At 37.8% G+C, this 17,198-nt stretch overlaps 1 protein-coding gene across 2 annotated transcripts; it reads right to left on the reverse strand.

The window, feature by feature from the left end:
• Window positions 1-6,956: 6,956 nt before the first annotated feature.
• LOC106136840 (uncharacterized) lies at window positions 6,957-16,982 on the reverse strand. Of its 2 annotated transcripts, XM_013337499.2 has the most exons (3): window positions 16,129-16,982; window positions 12,830-13,021; window positions 6,957-8,763 (listed from the first exon to the last, which is right to left on the reverse strand). In XM_013337499.2, exons 1-2 carry the CDS (start codon window positions 16,915-16,917, stop codon window positions 12,836-12,838), a joined length of 975 nt encoding a protein of 324 aa, XP_013192953.1. In that variant the 5' UTR covers window positions 16,918-16,982; the 3' UTR covers window positions 6,957-8,763; window positions 12,830-12,835. The 2 variants fall into 2 exon arrangements, with proteins under 2 accessions (XP_013192953.1, XP_013192954.1); XM_013337500.2 differs by lacking the exon at window positions 6,957-8,763 and having other exon boundaries at window positions 12,881-13,021; window positions 16,091-16,982.
• Window positions 16,983-17,198: the final 216 nt, after the last annotated feature.

Consider the following 17,198-nt stretch of genomic DNA (forward strand, 5'->3'; position numbering starts at 1 on the left):
CCTCTTTAAGGTTTGACCTCTTTGACCCTCAAAGAGGTCAGACCTCTGAGCGTCGGTAGTCGAATGCGTGATGCGCAGAAAAGCACAGGTTCAAATCCCGCCTCTGCCATTACCAATGACTATTTCCGAAGTTATGTACATTAGTTTGAATACTAACCGATGCTCTTACGGCGAGGGAAAAACATCGTGAGAAAACCTGCATATTCAGGTAAATGGATGAACAATGATCGATTCAACATGATAATGGGTTTAGTTTCCCCTGCAAAGGTTGCGGACGTCTGATGGGAGTTTTCTTCCTAGTGGCTTTAGTCCCTGTTGCATCTTCACCACTCTGGAGAGGAGCCCGGGGTATGCCTTTGACCATGGATCCTCGATTAGGTGAGAATGTCTGATGGGAGTCGCGTCGTGTAAAAACCTGACTCACCCAATCCAGGATCCATGGTCACGGGTAAACCCCGGGCTTCTCTGCAGATTGATGAGGATGCAACAGGGACTAAAGCCAGGAGGAAGAAAAAAAAGGTCAGGTCTGAATCGTTTCATGTAAAACCCAGACCCACTCCAGGATCTTAGTGACAAGCAGAGCCCAGGTTCCCTAGAAAAATACGCAACCGGGACTAACGCCGTAAAATGCGATTATGATTTAGAATAGAATAGATTTATTTTCAAAATTGGATACAAGGTATCACTTATTGACGTCACATCACTTAAATCTAATTATAACTACTACTATTTATTAAATTTTCACTGTGTAAATATTATTTTGTCTATTTAATACAGAACTCCAGAGAGAAAGTTATAAATTCGTACGTACATGTCGGTTTTTTTTTTTTAATAAAGCGTCTAACTTAAACATGCCTTTGATATTTAAAAACGTTTCACCGGACGGCTGCCGTCCGGTACCGTGTGCGGGATATACAATATTTTTTTTATTTATACCACAAAATAAAAAGTTTGTAGAAGTGGCCACGCTAATTTGAATTGTTTCTATTATTAAAAAAAAGGAATTAAGAATTGAAGGGAGGTTTTCGAAATAGAGGTACGGATTAAAAATTTAAGTTTCTCTGGGTAAAGGCTTCCGCGCATCAGTGAGAGACTTGTGGGGAACATACTTACATATAATCTCGTCTACATGCCTTGCGGGGTAGACAGACAGAGCCAACAGCCTTGAAAGGACTGAAAGACCACGGTCAGCTGTATGGCTTTATAATGAAATTGAGATAGGTCGATAGCCCATCGCCTTAAAGTAGAATTCAAAGTTTTTTCAGCCTTCCCTTAATTGCCTTCTACAATTGGCACAGGATGAGTAACAGTTGGCACACCAGCATGGTTACATATTTCATGGTCCGAATGTGTTTTTACTTAGGTACGTTGTTTTGCTCATTACAGTCCAATTCATTCATATAATCACGCCTATATACCTTGCGGGGTAGACAGAGCCAGCAGCCTCGAAAGACTTACAGGCCACGTTCAGCTTCATGGCTTAGTGATGGAATTGAAATTCAAATAGTTATTAGTTAGTCATTACAGTCCCGGTCACACCAAAATCTAGAACCAATTTTTTTTTTATATTTTATCCGAGGCCCGCTCTATACCTTATTTAGTCTGCGTGTAGGGTGCCCGCGTTCAGCTTGCATATTTAAGCGCCGCATTAGCGATGCCGCCTGCGCCCTGCGAGTCTGTTTATCCGTCCGTTCCGCCGAAACTCCATTAATTCGGGGAGATTCTGACAAATGTTGCTTGTAAACGTTTTTATTGCTACAGAGGTGTAAATGTTTAAGGGTTCATTATAAATATTTTACTGACTTGTTAATAATTTATTTTATTTATTTATGTAGTTTCATTACATAATCAATCGAACGGCGGATTTCAAACCGGATTTCTAAAAGTTTGGTCTAGGTGATACAGATGTTATCTGATTTTTTATAATTGTATAGTACCAGCTGGGGTAGACTGAGCTTTGAAAGGGCACAATTATTAATAATATGATTATAATAACTCGATGGTCATATAATACGCAAATAAACAAATAAAATAAAAACCAATGAAGTAATCAAAGTTTAATCAAAATCTACTACTGTACATATAAGAGTTACTAAGTGCTACGAAAAGCTACGAGGGCCTAAATCGTCGTAGCTTCGACTACATTCGTAGACCGTCTACGACATCTGAGGAAAAAATGAGATAATTTTAATCTCCTTGTTTATTTGGGAAATGTCCATTCAACTCTCGCATATTCTAAAGATGTAGGTATAAAATGCAGCCGAATGCGGCCTTTCAGTCTTTTCAAGACTGTTGGTTCTGTCGACCCCGCAAAGGATAAAAACCTGATTATATATATGTATGATTATGAAACCAAATCCTGCTGATAAAAATATTGGGAAATTTTCTGACATTATCTAAATTTTATCACTGACCATATCTCGGTTTAATTAAACGTGATTCATGAATAACCAGAAGTATTTTTTTTGGCATTTTGGCAACTTTATCAATTTTGGTGTAATAGGTACTTGAAAAATGGAAAAGAAAAAATATATATGTCATGTAAATTTTATAACATGTTGTGCAAATTTTATTATATACATATAGTGCCAAAATACGTGCTAGAATATCGGCACTAAACTACAGTGAACGCGGCACTAACGGGCTAGCTTCATTGCCATTCGCTGCGCGCCTCCAATTTTATCTTCATCGACACTTTATCTCACTTTGTTTTCAGCCAACTACATTTATAATGTCCGCTTTTTGTGGCAAAAAATAGTTCCGTCGCCTTTTTTTAATATGAAACCGGGAATATTCCAAATTTTGAAAAAAAGAATTATTTTGTCATAATGCCAGTATTTTCCCAATTGAATTTAATAAAAAAAAAATTACAAATTACATTTCAATCAAAGACAATAAAATTTTAATCCGAAAAAACAATTCCATTTTCAAAATTCCTCCGCTAACGCGGTTAGAACCAAACGTGTCCAGATTTTACCAGTTGTAACCGGTTTTTCAATAACGTTTTGGTTATTCGAGCCGCCTTGACACGGCCCGGGCCGTGGGCAGAGCCCTACTGGTGCTGTGGCGGAGTCCCGGGCACAATTAGGCGTAACGTACACGCGATGCAAGCCTTGCGACGGTACCGCCGATTACGGAGCTAGTTTATGGCTAATTTTAATTCGGGACATGCAAAACATTATTCCATTGATTAAATTTGTTCGCGGAGGCTTAAAGTTTACTAAGGTATTTTGTATTAGACTTGCATGTTTGAACGCAAAGAGAAACAAATTTTAAATAATAGTACGTGGTTTTCTAGAAATAATATGGATAATAATATGGAGAAATGATATGCCGTGTGGTTCCCGGCACCAACAGAAAAAAGTAAAGGATCACTCCATCTTTTTCCCATGGATGTAGTAAAAGGCGACTAAGGGGTAGGCTTATAAACTTGGGATTCTTCTTTTAGGCGATGGGCTAGCAACCTGTCACTATTTGAATCTCAATTTTATCTTAAAGCCAAATAGCTGAACGTGGCCGATCAGTCTTTGCAAAACTGTTGGCTCTGTCTACCCCGCAAGGGATTTAGACGTGATTATATGTATATATGTAGAAATTATATAAAAATACTTGTTGGAAAACTAATAAATGTGAATATAACAACCGCAAAGTCACATAAGTTCTGATATTAACAATATTTCTTTCGGATACTTTTTTATAATTTAAAAGCTAGATAAAAATTTATGCAATTTTAAGTTACGGGACCTCTGAACACTTTTATACAAACTATATCTGACATCTGAAACTATTTGATAACCTGTCACTGTTTCTGAATCTCATTTGTACCAAATTGAGCGTGGCTGTTCGTGTCTTTAGATCTTGACTCTGTTTGCAACCTAAGGGATAAAGACGTGATACGTATGTGATGTGTCTTCTTATATCCTAAACCATCCAATATGTATGTCAAGCAGTTATTGATTGGCACAATAGTTCATCAGTACTGCTGCATCTAAACGGAGTAATTTGCCTCATGTCGCGCTGATTAATGATGCTGGTGGGATGCGGGGATCGGGGGAGGTGGCTAGGGTTGTCTCAACGGGATTCTGAATAAAATTATCAAATCTCTCCTTTTGCGTTGAAAATGCTGCAGTGCAGTTTGTTACCGCTTCTTCTGCACTGACGCTTTGGAAGCGGCAGTAGACTCAGTTTTGAGTAATATATTTGACGTCAACCAATGTTGTGTAACCAAAAGATATGACAATTATTAGGTGATAACCCATAGATAACAATAAATAAAAGTTTTGAATTTTAATTTAAAAACTTAGTTTTGTCTCGTTTGGGGTCGGTTCTCTTCGTCAATCTACTCCGTACACTTTGAATAAATAGATACCTACTGCGGACAAACTCCTGCGCATTTGGCATCTGTGCTAAGTGTTTTTTTTTATAAATCAATTAATTTTTATAATCGAGTTTTTTTTTTCAATTTCGATCATCTTTAGTTGATCGATGATGTTGATCACAGATATTCACGTTGAAATAATTTTGAAGTAAACATTGTTGCAAAAATAAAATGTGTCTGTTTAAATTCTAGGCCGATTATGTGTTCCCGGCACCACTAGAAAAAAGAGTAGGACCACTCCATCTCTTTCTTTTACTTGAAGCACTTTTACTTGAAGAAATTCTCACGACGAGAAATTACGGGCAAGAGTAAATAGTTTAGCTCTACTATCATGCACTAGGATGTAGAATAAATAATAGTTTAAAAAAACTAAAAATCTACGCTTTTATTGCTAATCAAACTAAAAAATAGAAAATAAAAATTAATGACAAAGGAATTATAAAACAGTAGTAGCAAGTCGAACAATCAGTTATAGTCAATTACCGCCGATTAAAATTATAACAAAATTAAATTTATAAACAATACAATTTAAATCGGAGTAAAAAGCGTGGGGTGCATTTTACTTCATTTTCATAACTCTCTTGTCATAAATATATGCTAATAGAATGTTTTTAATATTTACGACATCAAGCACCCCACGCTTTTTACTCCGATTTAAATTGTATTGTTTATAAATTTAATTTTGTTATAATTTTAATCGGAGGTAATTGACTATAACTGATTGTTCGACTTGCTACTACTGTTTTATAATTCCTTTGTCATTAATTTTTATTTTCTATTTTTTAGTTTGATTAGCAATAAAAGCGTAGATTTTTAGTTTTTTTAAACTATTATTTATTTTCTATTTTTTAGTTCGATTAGCAATAAAAGAGTGGTTTTTTTATACGATTATTTTTTGGAAGTTAACATTTCTAGTATAACTTTCTTACTAGAAAAGACCTTCGCAACCATCTAAGACAAAGAGATAACAACATAATATACTGACATAATTAACGTGCAACAGACTTTTTCCAATATAGATCATTGTATGAAGGTCGAGCCTTGTTTTTCTGAATGAAAATTATTTACGTTTTAGTCAGTGATTTATGGTTCGATATATTTTATTATATTTAATTCCTTCTTTATCGACTGTAAGTCCAAAGCTAGGCCAGGACTGACCTTGACACAAAATCAATCAGAATAGATATAACAGAGAGAAAAGAAACCGAGGGATATATTAACACAATCAAAACGAGATGCAAAGTTCCAGTTTGGTTTTTTTTCAATTCATTTTTGTTAATTTCATTTATGTAGATTATAATCTACTCGATATTTGATGATTAAAATTATTTTGATCACGATAAATTCCCTCTTTACTTCCGAAAGTTTTGTTTCGTAAAATAATTTCAAAGTTTATGTTCTGATTAATTTATTGTAATAATAATTAATGAAAAGCGTTAATAAATCGAGGTTGTCATCAAACATCTCATATAAATGTCAAATAGAGTAAATCTACGTGTATGAGGCTTATTAGTATTCACGCAAGTTCGAAAGAGTAAGTCGTAAACTCCAGAAATCGCTAGCGTGCTAGCTCTGTCTCTCTTACTCTCCTACGCCTTCGTAGGAGAGTAAGAGAGACAGAGCTATCTAAAAATGAATTTATTAATCCTGGCAGTTTTAATAAGGATAATGAGAAACTCTTATCAAAATATTGCATTGTCATCGGTCCTTGATACGTGTGCAAAGTTCCAAGTTGATCAGACGTTTAGAAACCAGTGAAAATTAAGCTCAAAGATTCCGTTACATACATAGATACAACTCAAGCTAATAAAAGCGTAGTAAAAAGAGAGAGGGATATAATAATTAATTTACGAACTGAACGAGTGGCAACCCTAAATGTAAAACAGCCGGTAATCCCTGTAGGTGACATGGAGAGGGTCAGGCCCTGTGCCCGGACCCCAAGGAGATGGGGCCGCTCATTTTTCAACTAAACGCTGTATGGTAAACAACATTATACGCTCCATCTCATGTTAATTTAAATTTTGATATTTAACATGTGCCGTGTGGTTCCCGGCACCAATAAAAAAAGAATGGGACCACTCCATCTCGTTCCCATGGATATTGTAAAATGCGACTAAGGGATAGGCTTATAAACTTGGGATTCTTCTTTTAGGCGACGGGCTAGCAACCTGTCACTATTTGAATCTCAATTCTATCATTAAGCCAAATAGCTCAATGTGGCCTATCAGTCTTTTCAAGACTGTTGGCTCTGTCTACCCCGCAAGGGATATAGACGTGATTTTATGTATGTATGATATGAAACCGACGAGCTTATTAGAAGGGAGTTATGAATGTGAATGAAGCGAAAGAAGTGTGCGGGGATCGTGGCATGTGGAAAGATGTGGTCTCTGTCTACCACTCTGCGAAGGACGCGTGATTTGATACATTCTTGGAGGATAGGCAGAAACTACATCTCGTCACTTTCCACGATCCATGCAAATTTCTTTTGCTTCATGTACAGTCATCAATCTCTTCATGCAATCTTGATATAGGATAGTGAAAACGATATTTTTTTAAAATAAATCTTTTATTTACACCTTTGAGGGGCAAGTACAGTCGATAGAGAATTTATACATTAAAAAACAATTTTAAAATTAATTTCATTTACAACTGTATTTATACAATTTGTAACTCTTTTCTTCTCAATACAGAAGATGGTAATAATCATCAACATTCTTTGCTTAATGATATAGAATATGCGGTATTACTATTGTTAATTGCATTTTCAACAGATATGTATATTCTGCGCTAAGATAGTACGTAACGAACTAACTCCCCAAACTTCATAAAAACAGGTACATACAATTTGTTTTATTATAATCTATGCATTTTCTCGATAAATTAATAATTCTATATGTTGTTCTGTAGCAAAACAAGCGATATAAATAAAGCTTTAGAACCAATAAAGCCTTTTACCAACGACAAACTAAATATATGGTGCCAATTTATTAATAAAACCTTGCTTTAGTTAAAAAAAAAGTTGGTTCTGCACTTCTATACCTATGCACCCCACACTCTTCAATATATACATACATATGGTCACGTCTATATCCCTTGCGGGGTAGACAGAGCCAATAGTCTCGAAAAGACTGAATGGCCACGTTCAGCTTTTTGGCTTAATACTCGTCAATCTCTAGTGTAAACTCAGCCTTATTCTTTCCCGAAACTTCGAGAACTCCGCCACATCATTAGGCCGTTTGGAATGACTTGCAGGAAGCCAGGAGCCAGGACCGGGAGCCATTTAAAAACACATTAATTAACGTCACATACACGAAAATGTCGTAAGAACACCCACATCGTATTTAAATTAGGCAAAACTACATTTTTGAGGTCTAGGTTTTGTAAGAAGTTGTGGTGTTTGCTTGAAATTGTTAATTCTTGGGTTATATTCCTGTTAATTGGGGGACCCCGGGCTTCGATACAATTCTGTGGAGGGTGCAACCGGGAACACGCAGAGATGAGAGTGATTTTTGACGGCCTCTGTGGCGCAGCGGTAGTACGCTTGTCTGTGACATCGGAGTTCGAATCCCGGCCAGGGCATGATGAGAAAAGAACTTTTTCCGATTGGCCTGAACAGAACTGAAATTTCAATATGTATTGTTTTAATATTAATTTATTGTATGTACAGTCAACTGCCGAAAAACTTTATGCACTTTCTTTGTTTGTTTATATGAAAAGGGGTTATTCCTCAATTACTTTAATCGAATCGCGCCGTGTGGTTCCCGGCACCAATAGCAAAAAAGAATAGGACCACTCCATCTCTTTCCCATGGATGTCGTAAAAGGCGACTAAGGCGTAGGCTTATAAACTTGAGATTCTTCTTTAAGGCGATGGGCTAGCAACCTGTCACTATTTGAATCTCAATTCTATCATTAAGCCAAATAGCTGACGTGGCCTATCAGTCTTTTCAAGACTGTTGGCTTTGTCTATCCCGCAAGAGATATAGACGTGATTATATGTATGTACTTTAATCGATCAAGAACCACTTAAAACTAAACCTCTCTAACACAACCTAAGCATCCCTTTAGGGATTAATATAAATATATATTTTACATTATACTTCGCTATTTCATCGAATGCCCATATTAAACAATCTGATGTATAAATAGGTAAAATGTGATTAAATACAAATTCCTTAAAAGAAATACAACTTATAAACTAGTCTTAAAGAATCTATCAACATTTTAAAGTATTAAGTAACTTTATAAAGATAACATTTCAGATTCCCACGAGAGAGCATCCCGGAACAAAAGCTAGTCATTAATAACATGATACAATTAATAATAAGACTAGTTAGTGAGATAGTAAGTCAGCATCGTAGTCCATGAGTTCCCGCTATCTGCGCACTGAAACAAACACACAAATAAATTAGTTCAATGTGTCTCGAACCTCTCACTTCTTATCTGACTTACGTAACCTGCTATTTTATCTTTGCAATTATGTGTATATTTTATAACAATGTATATAAATACATCGACGCCCTGTGTGGCGCAGCGGTAGTGCGCTTGTCTGTGTCACCGGAGGTCCCGGGTTCGAATCCCGGCCAAGGCATGATGAGAAACGAACTTTCTCTGATTGGTCTGGGTCTTGGATGTTTATCTATATACGTATTTATTATAAAATATAGTATCGTTGAGTTAGTATCTCGTAACACAAGTTTCAAACTTACTTCGAGGCCAACTCAATCTGTGTAATTTGTCCCGTATATATTTATATTTATGTAGTCACGTCTATAACCCTCACGGGGTAGACAGAGCCAGTGGTCTTGAAAAGATTGAAAGGCCATGTTCTGTTGTACAGGCTAAATGATGGTAGGTATTTAGATTCAAATAGTGGCAGGTTGATAGCCCATCGTTTACAAGAAGAATCTCAAGTTTTTAAAGCCTTTCTTTTGGTCGCTTTTTACGACATCCATTGGAAAGTTATGTTACAATGTATTTTACACTTTCAGACAACGTTATGTTAACAAGATCAGGTCAAATTCCTATGTTATTAAAATAAATTCATCATATTCTGGTGAATCTAAGTTCCTGGACTGTGGGCATAAGCTGATAAGTCCTTTCTAAGGATGCAACGGCGACTGACGGATGTCAGTATGGATGTTTTTTACACTTTCACGCAAAAACTACTGAACCGATTAGCTGAAGACCCAGAATAACATACATATTAAAGGCTACTTTTAGCCCGGAGTTTCCGCGGGATTGATTATAAGCGGACGAAGTCGCGGGCGGCCTCTAGTTAAAAAAAAAAAAAAGAATTAGATACATATAGAAAAGATGCATGGCGGCCGCGCCACTTAACTAAATCGACAAGAGTTAGCTCTAAAATTTAAAAAGAACAAAAAGATACTAATTATCTAGTCGCTTATCACTTCCACAAGGCGATATTGTCTCCAAAGATGCTAGCGCTTATAAATCCGTGCTACAATATTACAGCAATATATTATCAATAGTAGTCAATTTAGAAGGATGTAGTCTCTGCCTTCCCTCCGGGAAAGAGGCGTGATTTTATGTATGTATGTATGTACATAATCAATATAATAATAATACAGCAATAGTAAGTTCATTTACCTCAGAGGTAATGACAAACAAACAAGGTTCAGTGCAAACGGGCAAAGACGAACATACACGAGAAACTATCTAACGGAAGTCGGCGAAGGCTGCCGGCGCACAACACGCGAGCTAGGTTACAATGCGTATTGTTATCATTTGTACATACATACATACATATATACATACATACATACATAAAATCACGCCTCTTTCCCGAAGGGGTAGGCAGAGACTACTTTCCACTTGCCACGATCTCTGCATACTTCCTTCGCTTCATCCACATTCATAACTCTCTTCATACAAGCTCGGCGGTTTCGGGTACTTTTGACCTACATACATATAATCACGTCTAAATCCGTTGCGGGGTAGACAGAGCTAACAGTCTTAAAAAGACTGATAGGTCACGTTCAGCTGTTTGGCTCAGTGATAGAATTGAGATTTAAACAGTGACAGGTTGCCAGCCTGTCGCCTAAAAGAGGAATCCCAAGTTTATAAGCCTGACCCTTAGTCGCCTTTTACGTCATCCACGGGGGACGTGCCGGGACAGCTGGTATAATATAGTATAACATATCGATTTTAAGATTAGAATTACAAAAAGGTCACTTTATGTTTTTCAACTAGCGTAATTTCTTCGCGAGCGATCTTTCTTTTTTAACAAATATAGCATACCTATCTTTTTTACAGAGATGAAACTTAATGCTTTTTTTTTGTAGAAAAATCTATAAATCAACAGTTAAAACCCAGGCTGCTGAATCTAATTAACGCTACTAATGTCTATAAAATAATTTGATCTAAATGTTTGATCATAGACCATCGGGTAATGAACCTGTGACTCGTTAGCGGCACGCGGTCGGATTCCGGCGGTGAGCGGCAACATACAGACTAATTGCTATCACTCGCTTCATTAGAGAATTTACCTGTAAAATTATGATCGGATATTTGCATCAAAACTGAATAATATTAAGATACTAGAGGCCGCCCGCGACTTCGTCCGCATGGAAACCCTATCAATCCCGCGGGAACTCCGGGATAAAAAGTAGCCTATATGTTATTCTGGGTCTTCAGCTACTAACATACCAAATTTCATTGTAAATCCAGTAGTTTTTGCGTGAAAGAGTAACAAACATCCATACTGACATACAAACTTTCGCATTTATAATAGTACATAGTAGGATCTGTTGATTTACCGTAAGAGTTATGCAGCTAAACATGTCCTTTTACATACATACATAAAAGGACGCCCTTTTCCCGGAGGGGTAGGCAGAGACTACATCTTTCCACTTGCCACAATCTCTGAATACTTCTTACGCTTAATCCTGATTCATAACTTTTTCCACGCAAGCTCGGCTATTTCGGTAACCTATATTTAAAGTACTACATTGTGGATAGAATTAAATATATGTCTAGTTAATTGTGCTGTTCTGTAAATGTGCGTGTTAGTGCCTTGTGGTTCCCGGCACCAATAAAAAAAAGAATAGGAACACTTCATCCTTTCCCATGGATGTCTTTCATTAAGGCAAGGAGCTAAGCGTGGCCTTCCAGTCTTTTGATGACTGTTGGCTCTGCCTACCCCGCAGGGGATATGGACGTGAAGATGTTAATTATTTATGTTCTGCAAACGGATCCCTATGTATTATCCCTTTTTTAACTTTGAGACGAATGCCTCGTTATCAAACAGCCGCGAGAGGGCGCCAACTGTACTCGAAACAATTTTCCCAGCTCTTGCTAAGGGTTACATTGGTCGAGTGGAATTGACAGTATTATTTTTATACTTATGATCACTAGTGTAGTGAGTCTCGGTCTTACACCCCGTTTTTGAGAAATTTCCCCGGGACGTGACTCCAACAAATGGAAAATCAGAAGACACCGTGGCCAAATATAGGCGCTGCTGATGAGAGAAATGAAGACTTATTGGAGAAATTAATGTTTGTTTATTTCAGTCGAATCCAGATACCGAAAAAAAGGAAGTTTTGGCAGACAGTTTGTTTATTTGTTTGGACGCGCTAATCTCAGGAACTAGGTACTGGTTCAAATTGTAAAGTTCTTTTTGCGTTGAATAGACCATTTATCGAGGGTGCCTTAAGGCTATACATCATCACGCTGCAACTAAAAGAAATAAAAAAGTAAAAAAAAAACGGGGAAAATTATTCATCTTTGAGGGCTTCAATGATGCCCAAAATTACTTTTCCACGCGGACAAAGTTGCGGGCACAGCTAGTGTAAGTTTACTATTTGTAAATGTATTGCCCTTCCAATTGGCTTTTGATCCAAGTTCTTCAATACAAGATTTTGTTTCTCTTTTATCCTATTGTTCAATGTAAGGAATCGTTTTTCCTTTCTAGACTTGTCAAAATCAGTCGACCAATGTAAACAAAACTCAGACTCAAGAAAATTAAGTGCGGCCTCTACGATAAATAGGTTTCGTTACTCTTTCAGATTTATTGCGATCTATAAAAGTTTCGCAGCTCCTGTGTGGAGGGCCAGTGGATTTTCTTGGTTTATCAGTTTGTGGGAAAAATGGGGGAAAATCAACCATTTTCTACGGTTATGCGAGCAGGAATGACATACATACATACATACATACATATGGTCACGTCTATATCCCTTGCGGGGTAGACAGAGCCAACAGTCATGAAAGACTGAATGGCCACGTTCAGCTATTTGGCTTAATGATAGAATTGAGTTTCAACTAGTGACAGGTTGCTGGCCCATCGCCTAAAAAAGAATCCGAAGTTTGTAAGCCTATCCCTTAGTCGCCTTTTACGACATCCATGGGAAAGAGATGGAGTGGTCCTATTCTTTTTTGTATTGCTGCCGGGAACCACACGGCATAGCAGGAATGATGTAAAAATAAATAGTACCTGAGATCAAATAACGTAGTTGCGGCTCGGGTCCCGTCTTCCAATAGCGAAGGGCCATCTCCTGGTGCGTAACACAGACTTAACATCCCCTTTGAGAAGGGCTACAACGTCGTCTAGATAGCGCAGCGCGCGCGACTCGTCGGTCAGCGCACGCGCAGCCGCCGCGCAGCGACAGGCGCGCGCTGATTGTGCCTGGAAATATATTTATATTTATTTGACACTTGCTTATAATTTCATGATCACACCTTTGAATAATTGAAAGTGTTGAAAGTATAGGTACATATAATTTTTTTGGGAAAGAGAGTGGTCCTATACATATCGTAAAAGGCAAATAAGGGATAGGTTTATAAACTTGTCAGTATTTAAATTTCAATTCTATCATTTATCCAAAAAGCTGAACGTGGTCTCTCAGTATTTTCAAAACTGTTGGCTATGTCTACCCCGCATGGGATATAGACGTGATTATATGTAAGTATAATCTTTTTGAAATTATGGGCGATTGAAGTGGATACATTTTTTTTATAAAGTCGTCATTTATTAACAGGACTCCGTCTTGTTCCTATTTTTATTAGAGCATTCTGTGATAAAAAGGTTCTATATATTCTTGATAGGTTATCTCTAAAAAAACACGTAAACCACCCTTCATAATATTTATTATCTGAGGCTAGATAAGTTCCTACGGTTGGTGGGTAATTTTTCATTATTCTCCGAAAAATAATCACTACATAGTATAAAACAAAGTCGCTATTTTAGTCTGTTTGTCTGTATGCTTAAATCTTTAAAATTACGCAACGAATTTTGATGCGGTTTTTTGTAACAGGTAGAGTGATTCAAGAGGAAGGTTTTTATGTATAATAACATTTATAATTTTGCATCCGTGCGAAGCCGGGGCGGGTCGCTAGTAAAAAATATATACATTACTAGCTAACCCGGAAAACGTTGTATTGTATTTTGTGGGTATGAAAAATGGATGTTGGCCGATTGTCAGATCTACTCATTATGCTCACAAAATTTCATGAGAATCGGTCTAGCCGTTTCGGAAGAGAACGGGAAAATTTCATGAGAATCGGTCAAGCCGTTTCGGAGGAGTACGGGAACGAACATTGTGACACGAGAATTTTATACGAGTATATAAAGATACATGACTGTTTATGCCCGTGTGGTTACCGGCACTTTTATATATGACCACAACATATGTTAATAATTACCATTCCTTGATCCTGGACATAGGACCTTTAGGAAGGACGTAACCGGGAGGGACGTGCCGTGTGGTTCCCGGCATCAAGAGAAAAAATAATAGGTTCACTCCATCTCTTTCCCACGGATGTCGAAAAAGGCGACTAAGGAATAGGCTTATAAACTTGAGATTATTTGAATGTCACTATTTGAATCTCAATTCTATCTTTAAGCCAAACAGCCGAATGTGGCCTATCGGTCTTTTCAAGCCTGTTGGCTCTGTCTACCCCGGGAATATAGACGTGATTATATGTATGTATGTAACCGGGAGAGATAACAGTAGGATTTCTATATTCACTGTCGCATAAATATGAAATGTAGTGACGAAAAACATAGCGTGTGCAAAACCAGACCGCGTCTCGTCAACGTGTAGCAACTCAGCCGTGAACGACACAGAGTTTAATTGAATTAGACTTGCAATCAGATGCGAATTAAAGTATTAGTAACAAATTTATGAGATCAATAATTATTCATACTACACAGATTTAAGAGATCTATATTTGTATATTGACGTCCGATGAAAATGCTGCAGTGCAGTTTGTTCCGCCGCTTCTTCTACACATGCGCTTTGGAAGCGGTAGTTGTTATAATTAGATTTAAGTGATGTGACGTCAATAAGTGATACCTTGTATCCAATTTTGAAAATAAATCTATTCTATTCTATTCTACTGACTTTGTTATCTATGTTTAAAAAGAACATACATACATATATATATATATATATATATATAGTCACGTCTATATCTCTTGCGGGGCAGACAGAGCCAACAGTCTTGAAAATACTGAAAGGCCACGTTCGGTTGCTTGGCTCAATGATAGATTAAAAAAAGTAACCTTACAAACATAATTTTTACACGAAACGACTCCCATCTGACCTCCGCAACGTTTACAGGTAAACCTAACCCGTATTGGATCCGTGGTGAAACGAAATATTATGTCTATGTTAAATTAGTTATCATTGTGTCCACATATTGCTGTAAGCCGTGCAAAAACTGATAGGGAAGACCGCAGTGAAAGTGCAGTTAATTATACAACGATGGTTGATATTTTACGCTACAAAAACGAACTAGTTTTGAAACCGGTTGTTGTAATTAGATTTCTGTATTGATTAATTAATATGTTGCAATATTTAGGTATTGGTATTTATTTTGAAATATTATATCGAAAAGGACTTAATTGTTTTATTGTTCACTTGTATTTTTACACGTGTGCAAAACGTGTTCTTGGTGAGTTTCTAAGATAAACATAACATATAATCACGTCTATGTTCCCTGCAGGGCAGACAGAGTCAACAGTCATCAAAAGACTGAAAGGCCACGCTCAGCTGCCTGGCATAAAGATAGAATTGACCTGTTTCTAGATTTACCTGTATATCCTATTATTACATGTTATTTCGTTACTAGCACATAATGTACATATTATGTATATTAAATTAATATACATGTTACTCTTTAATATACATATTATGTATATTAAAGAGTAACATTACAAATAATAAAGAAAGATATATTATATCTTTCTTTATTATTTGTACCTACACTCATATTTGTTAGAAAAAGGATAATTAATGAGAACAGGACTTGCTGATAAATGTGACACATAAATAGCCCGGTCAACAACATATTGATAAGGTTGCATTGATAAACGAGTGATTTTAACAAATTCACGCATACTATCAAATAAATAAACGATTGATGATAATTTGCGAAACTAATTCCCGTACTCATATACATTATAAACTTTGTCAAAGAAATTACGCTTTCAAACAAGTTGGTTATTAACATTAAATTTCTTGTTCCATTTAATTGTCTACTAAATCAATCCGGACAATACCTTTAATAGAGGTAAAGTTGAAATTAAAGTAACTAAAGACCCTGAGACCTGATGGAAGCAATAAAACAGATATCACTTATGTGAAAAGTTGTGCAGAACTGCAAATTAAAAGCCTCTAGAAAATAACTATAACTAAGTGAAGCAAAGCAAGTGTAATAGCGTGCGTTTGGGTTTCCGAGCAACGGTACCAACGCTCAAGGGTCGCGGCGGGCCACGCGCCGAGCCAGCACCTGGATGTCCTCCTGGATGCCCGCCAGCTCCTCGTGGAGGTCCCTGGACTCCGCCAGCAGGGCGTCCAAGCGCCGCGAAGCTGCAGTCAGACCACTCTCTTGCCAATCTTCGTCCTCTTCCACAGACAACGCCAATTTGCCCATCCGCTCCCGCTCGAACGCCTCCCTTAACCCTCCCCCTTTTTTTCTGAACTCCCGAAGTAATTCCCTCCTTATATTCCTCCCCGATCTCTCGTCCTCCTCTGCTTCTCTCAGTTCCTCAGCTAAAGATCTTTCGGTACTAGAGTTTTGATTCACTACACTAACTTTCACTTCCTCGGCGTTTTTCACGTCTTCCTCATCACTATGCCGGTCCGATTCACTATGCACTTGTGGTTCTGGCGTCGGATTCATTGAGAGATTCTGGGGACTAGGAGAGAGTAGAGCTCTTTGGAGAAACCGCCGGGTGTCTTCGTCCAGAGGTCTGGTGAGACCTCTGCGAGGCGCCGGCTTGATGATAGCTTCGAGGGCATCTCGCCCCGGGTCCTCGGGCCTTAGGAGTTCTAAGATTTTCGCGCGTGGAGGTGATATCGTGGTGCAGATGTCGAACCTTGACACGAGTTTCCCTTTTTGGGGAGACGTGTGCACGTCTCCTGTGGGAGTGTAGGCTCGTAGGTTTTCGTTGAGGAGTCTATAGTTCTGTATCTTGACGTTGCCTTCCGGGGGGAGGGGTCCGGAGCAGTGTTCTGGTTCCGGCTCGACGATCTCGATGAAGTGCGTGCGCGGCGTGGTCTGCGCACACGCGTTCATGGCGCGCGCGATCGGCACTCGCACTGGAAAGCGGCCGGCAATCAGCGCCGGCGCAGACGGCTGATAATAATTGCAACTAGAGAACGGCCGTGACTTCGCGCACGTAGTAACCGCTTTTCAGTATTTCATGAATGGGATTAGTAACAAGAGAACCGCGTTTTTTCCCCAAAAAGTCGTTCGTAAAACAGGTTATTAACTATCTTCTTCACTTTTAATGCACTTAACTTACACACACAATGGATTAAAAAATACAATTTTTTCAGAAGCAAAACAATACTGAA

Source organism: Amyelois transitella, chromosome 2 (genome assembly GCF_032362555.1).
Source record: "Amyelois transitella isolate CPQ chromosome 2, ilAmyTran1.1, whole genome shotgun sequence".
Classification (NCBI taxonomy): domain Eukaryota; kingdom Metazoa; phylum Arthropoda; class Insecta; order Lepidoptera; family Pyralidae; genus Amyelois; species Amyelois transitella.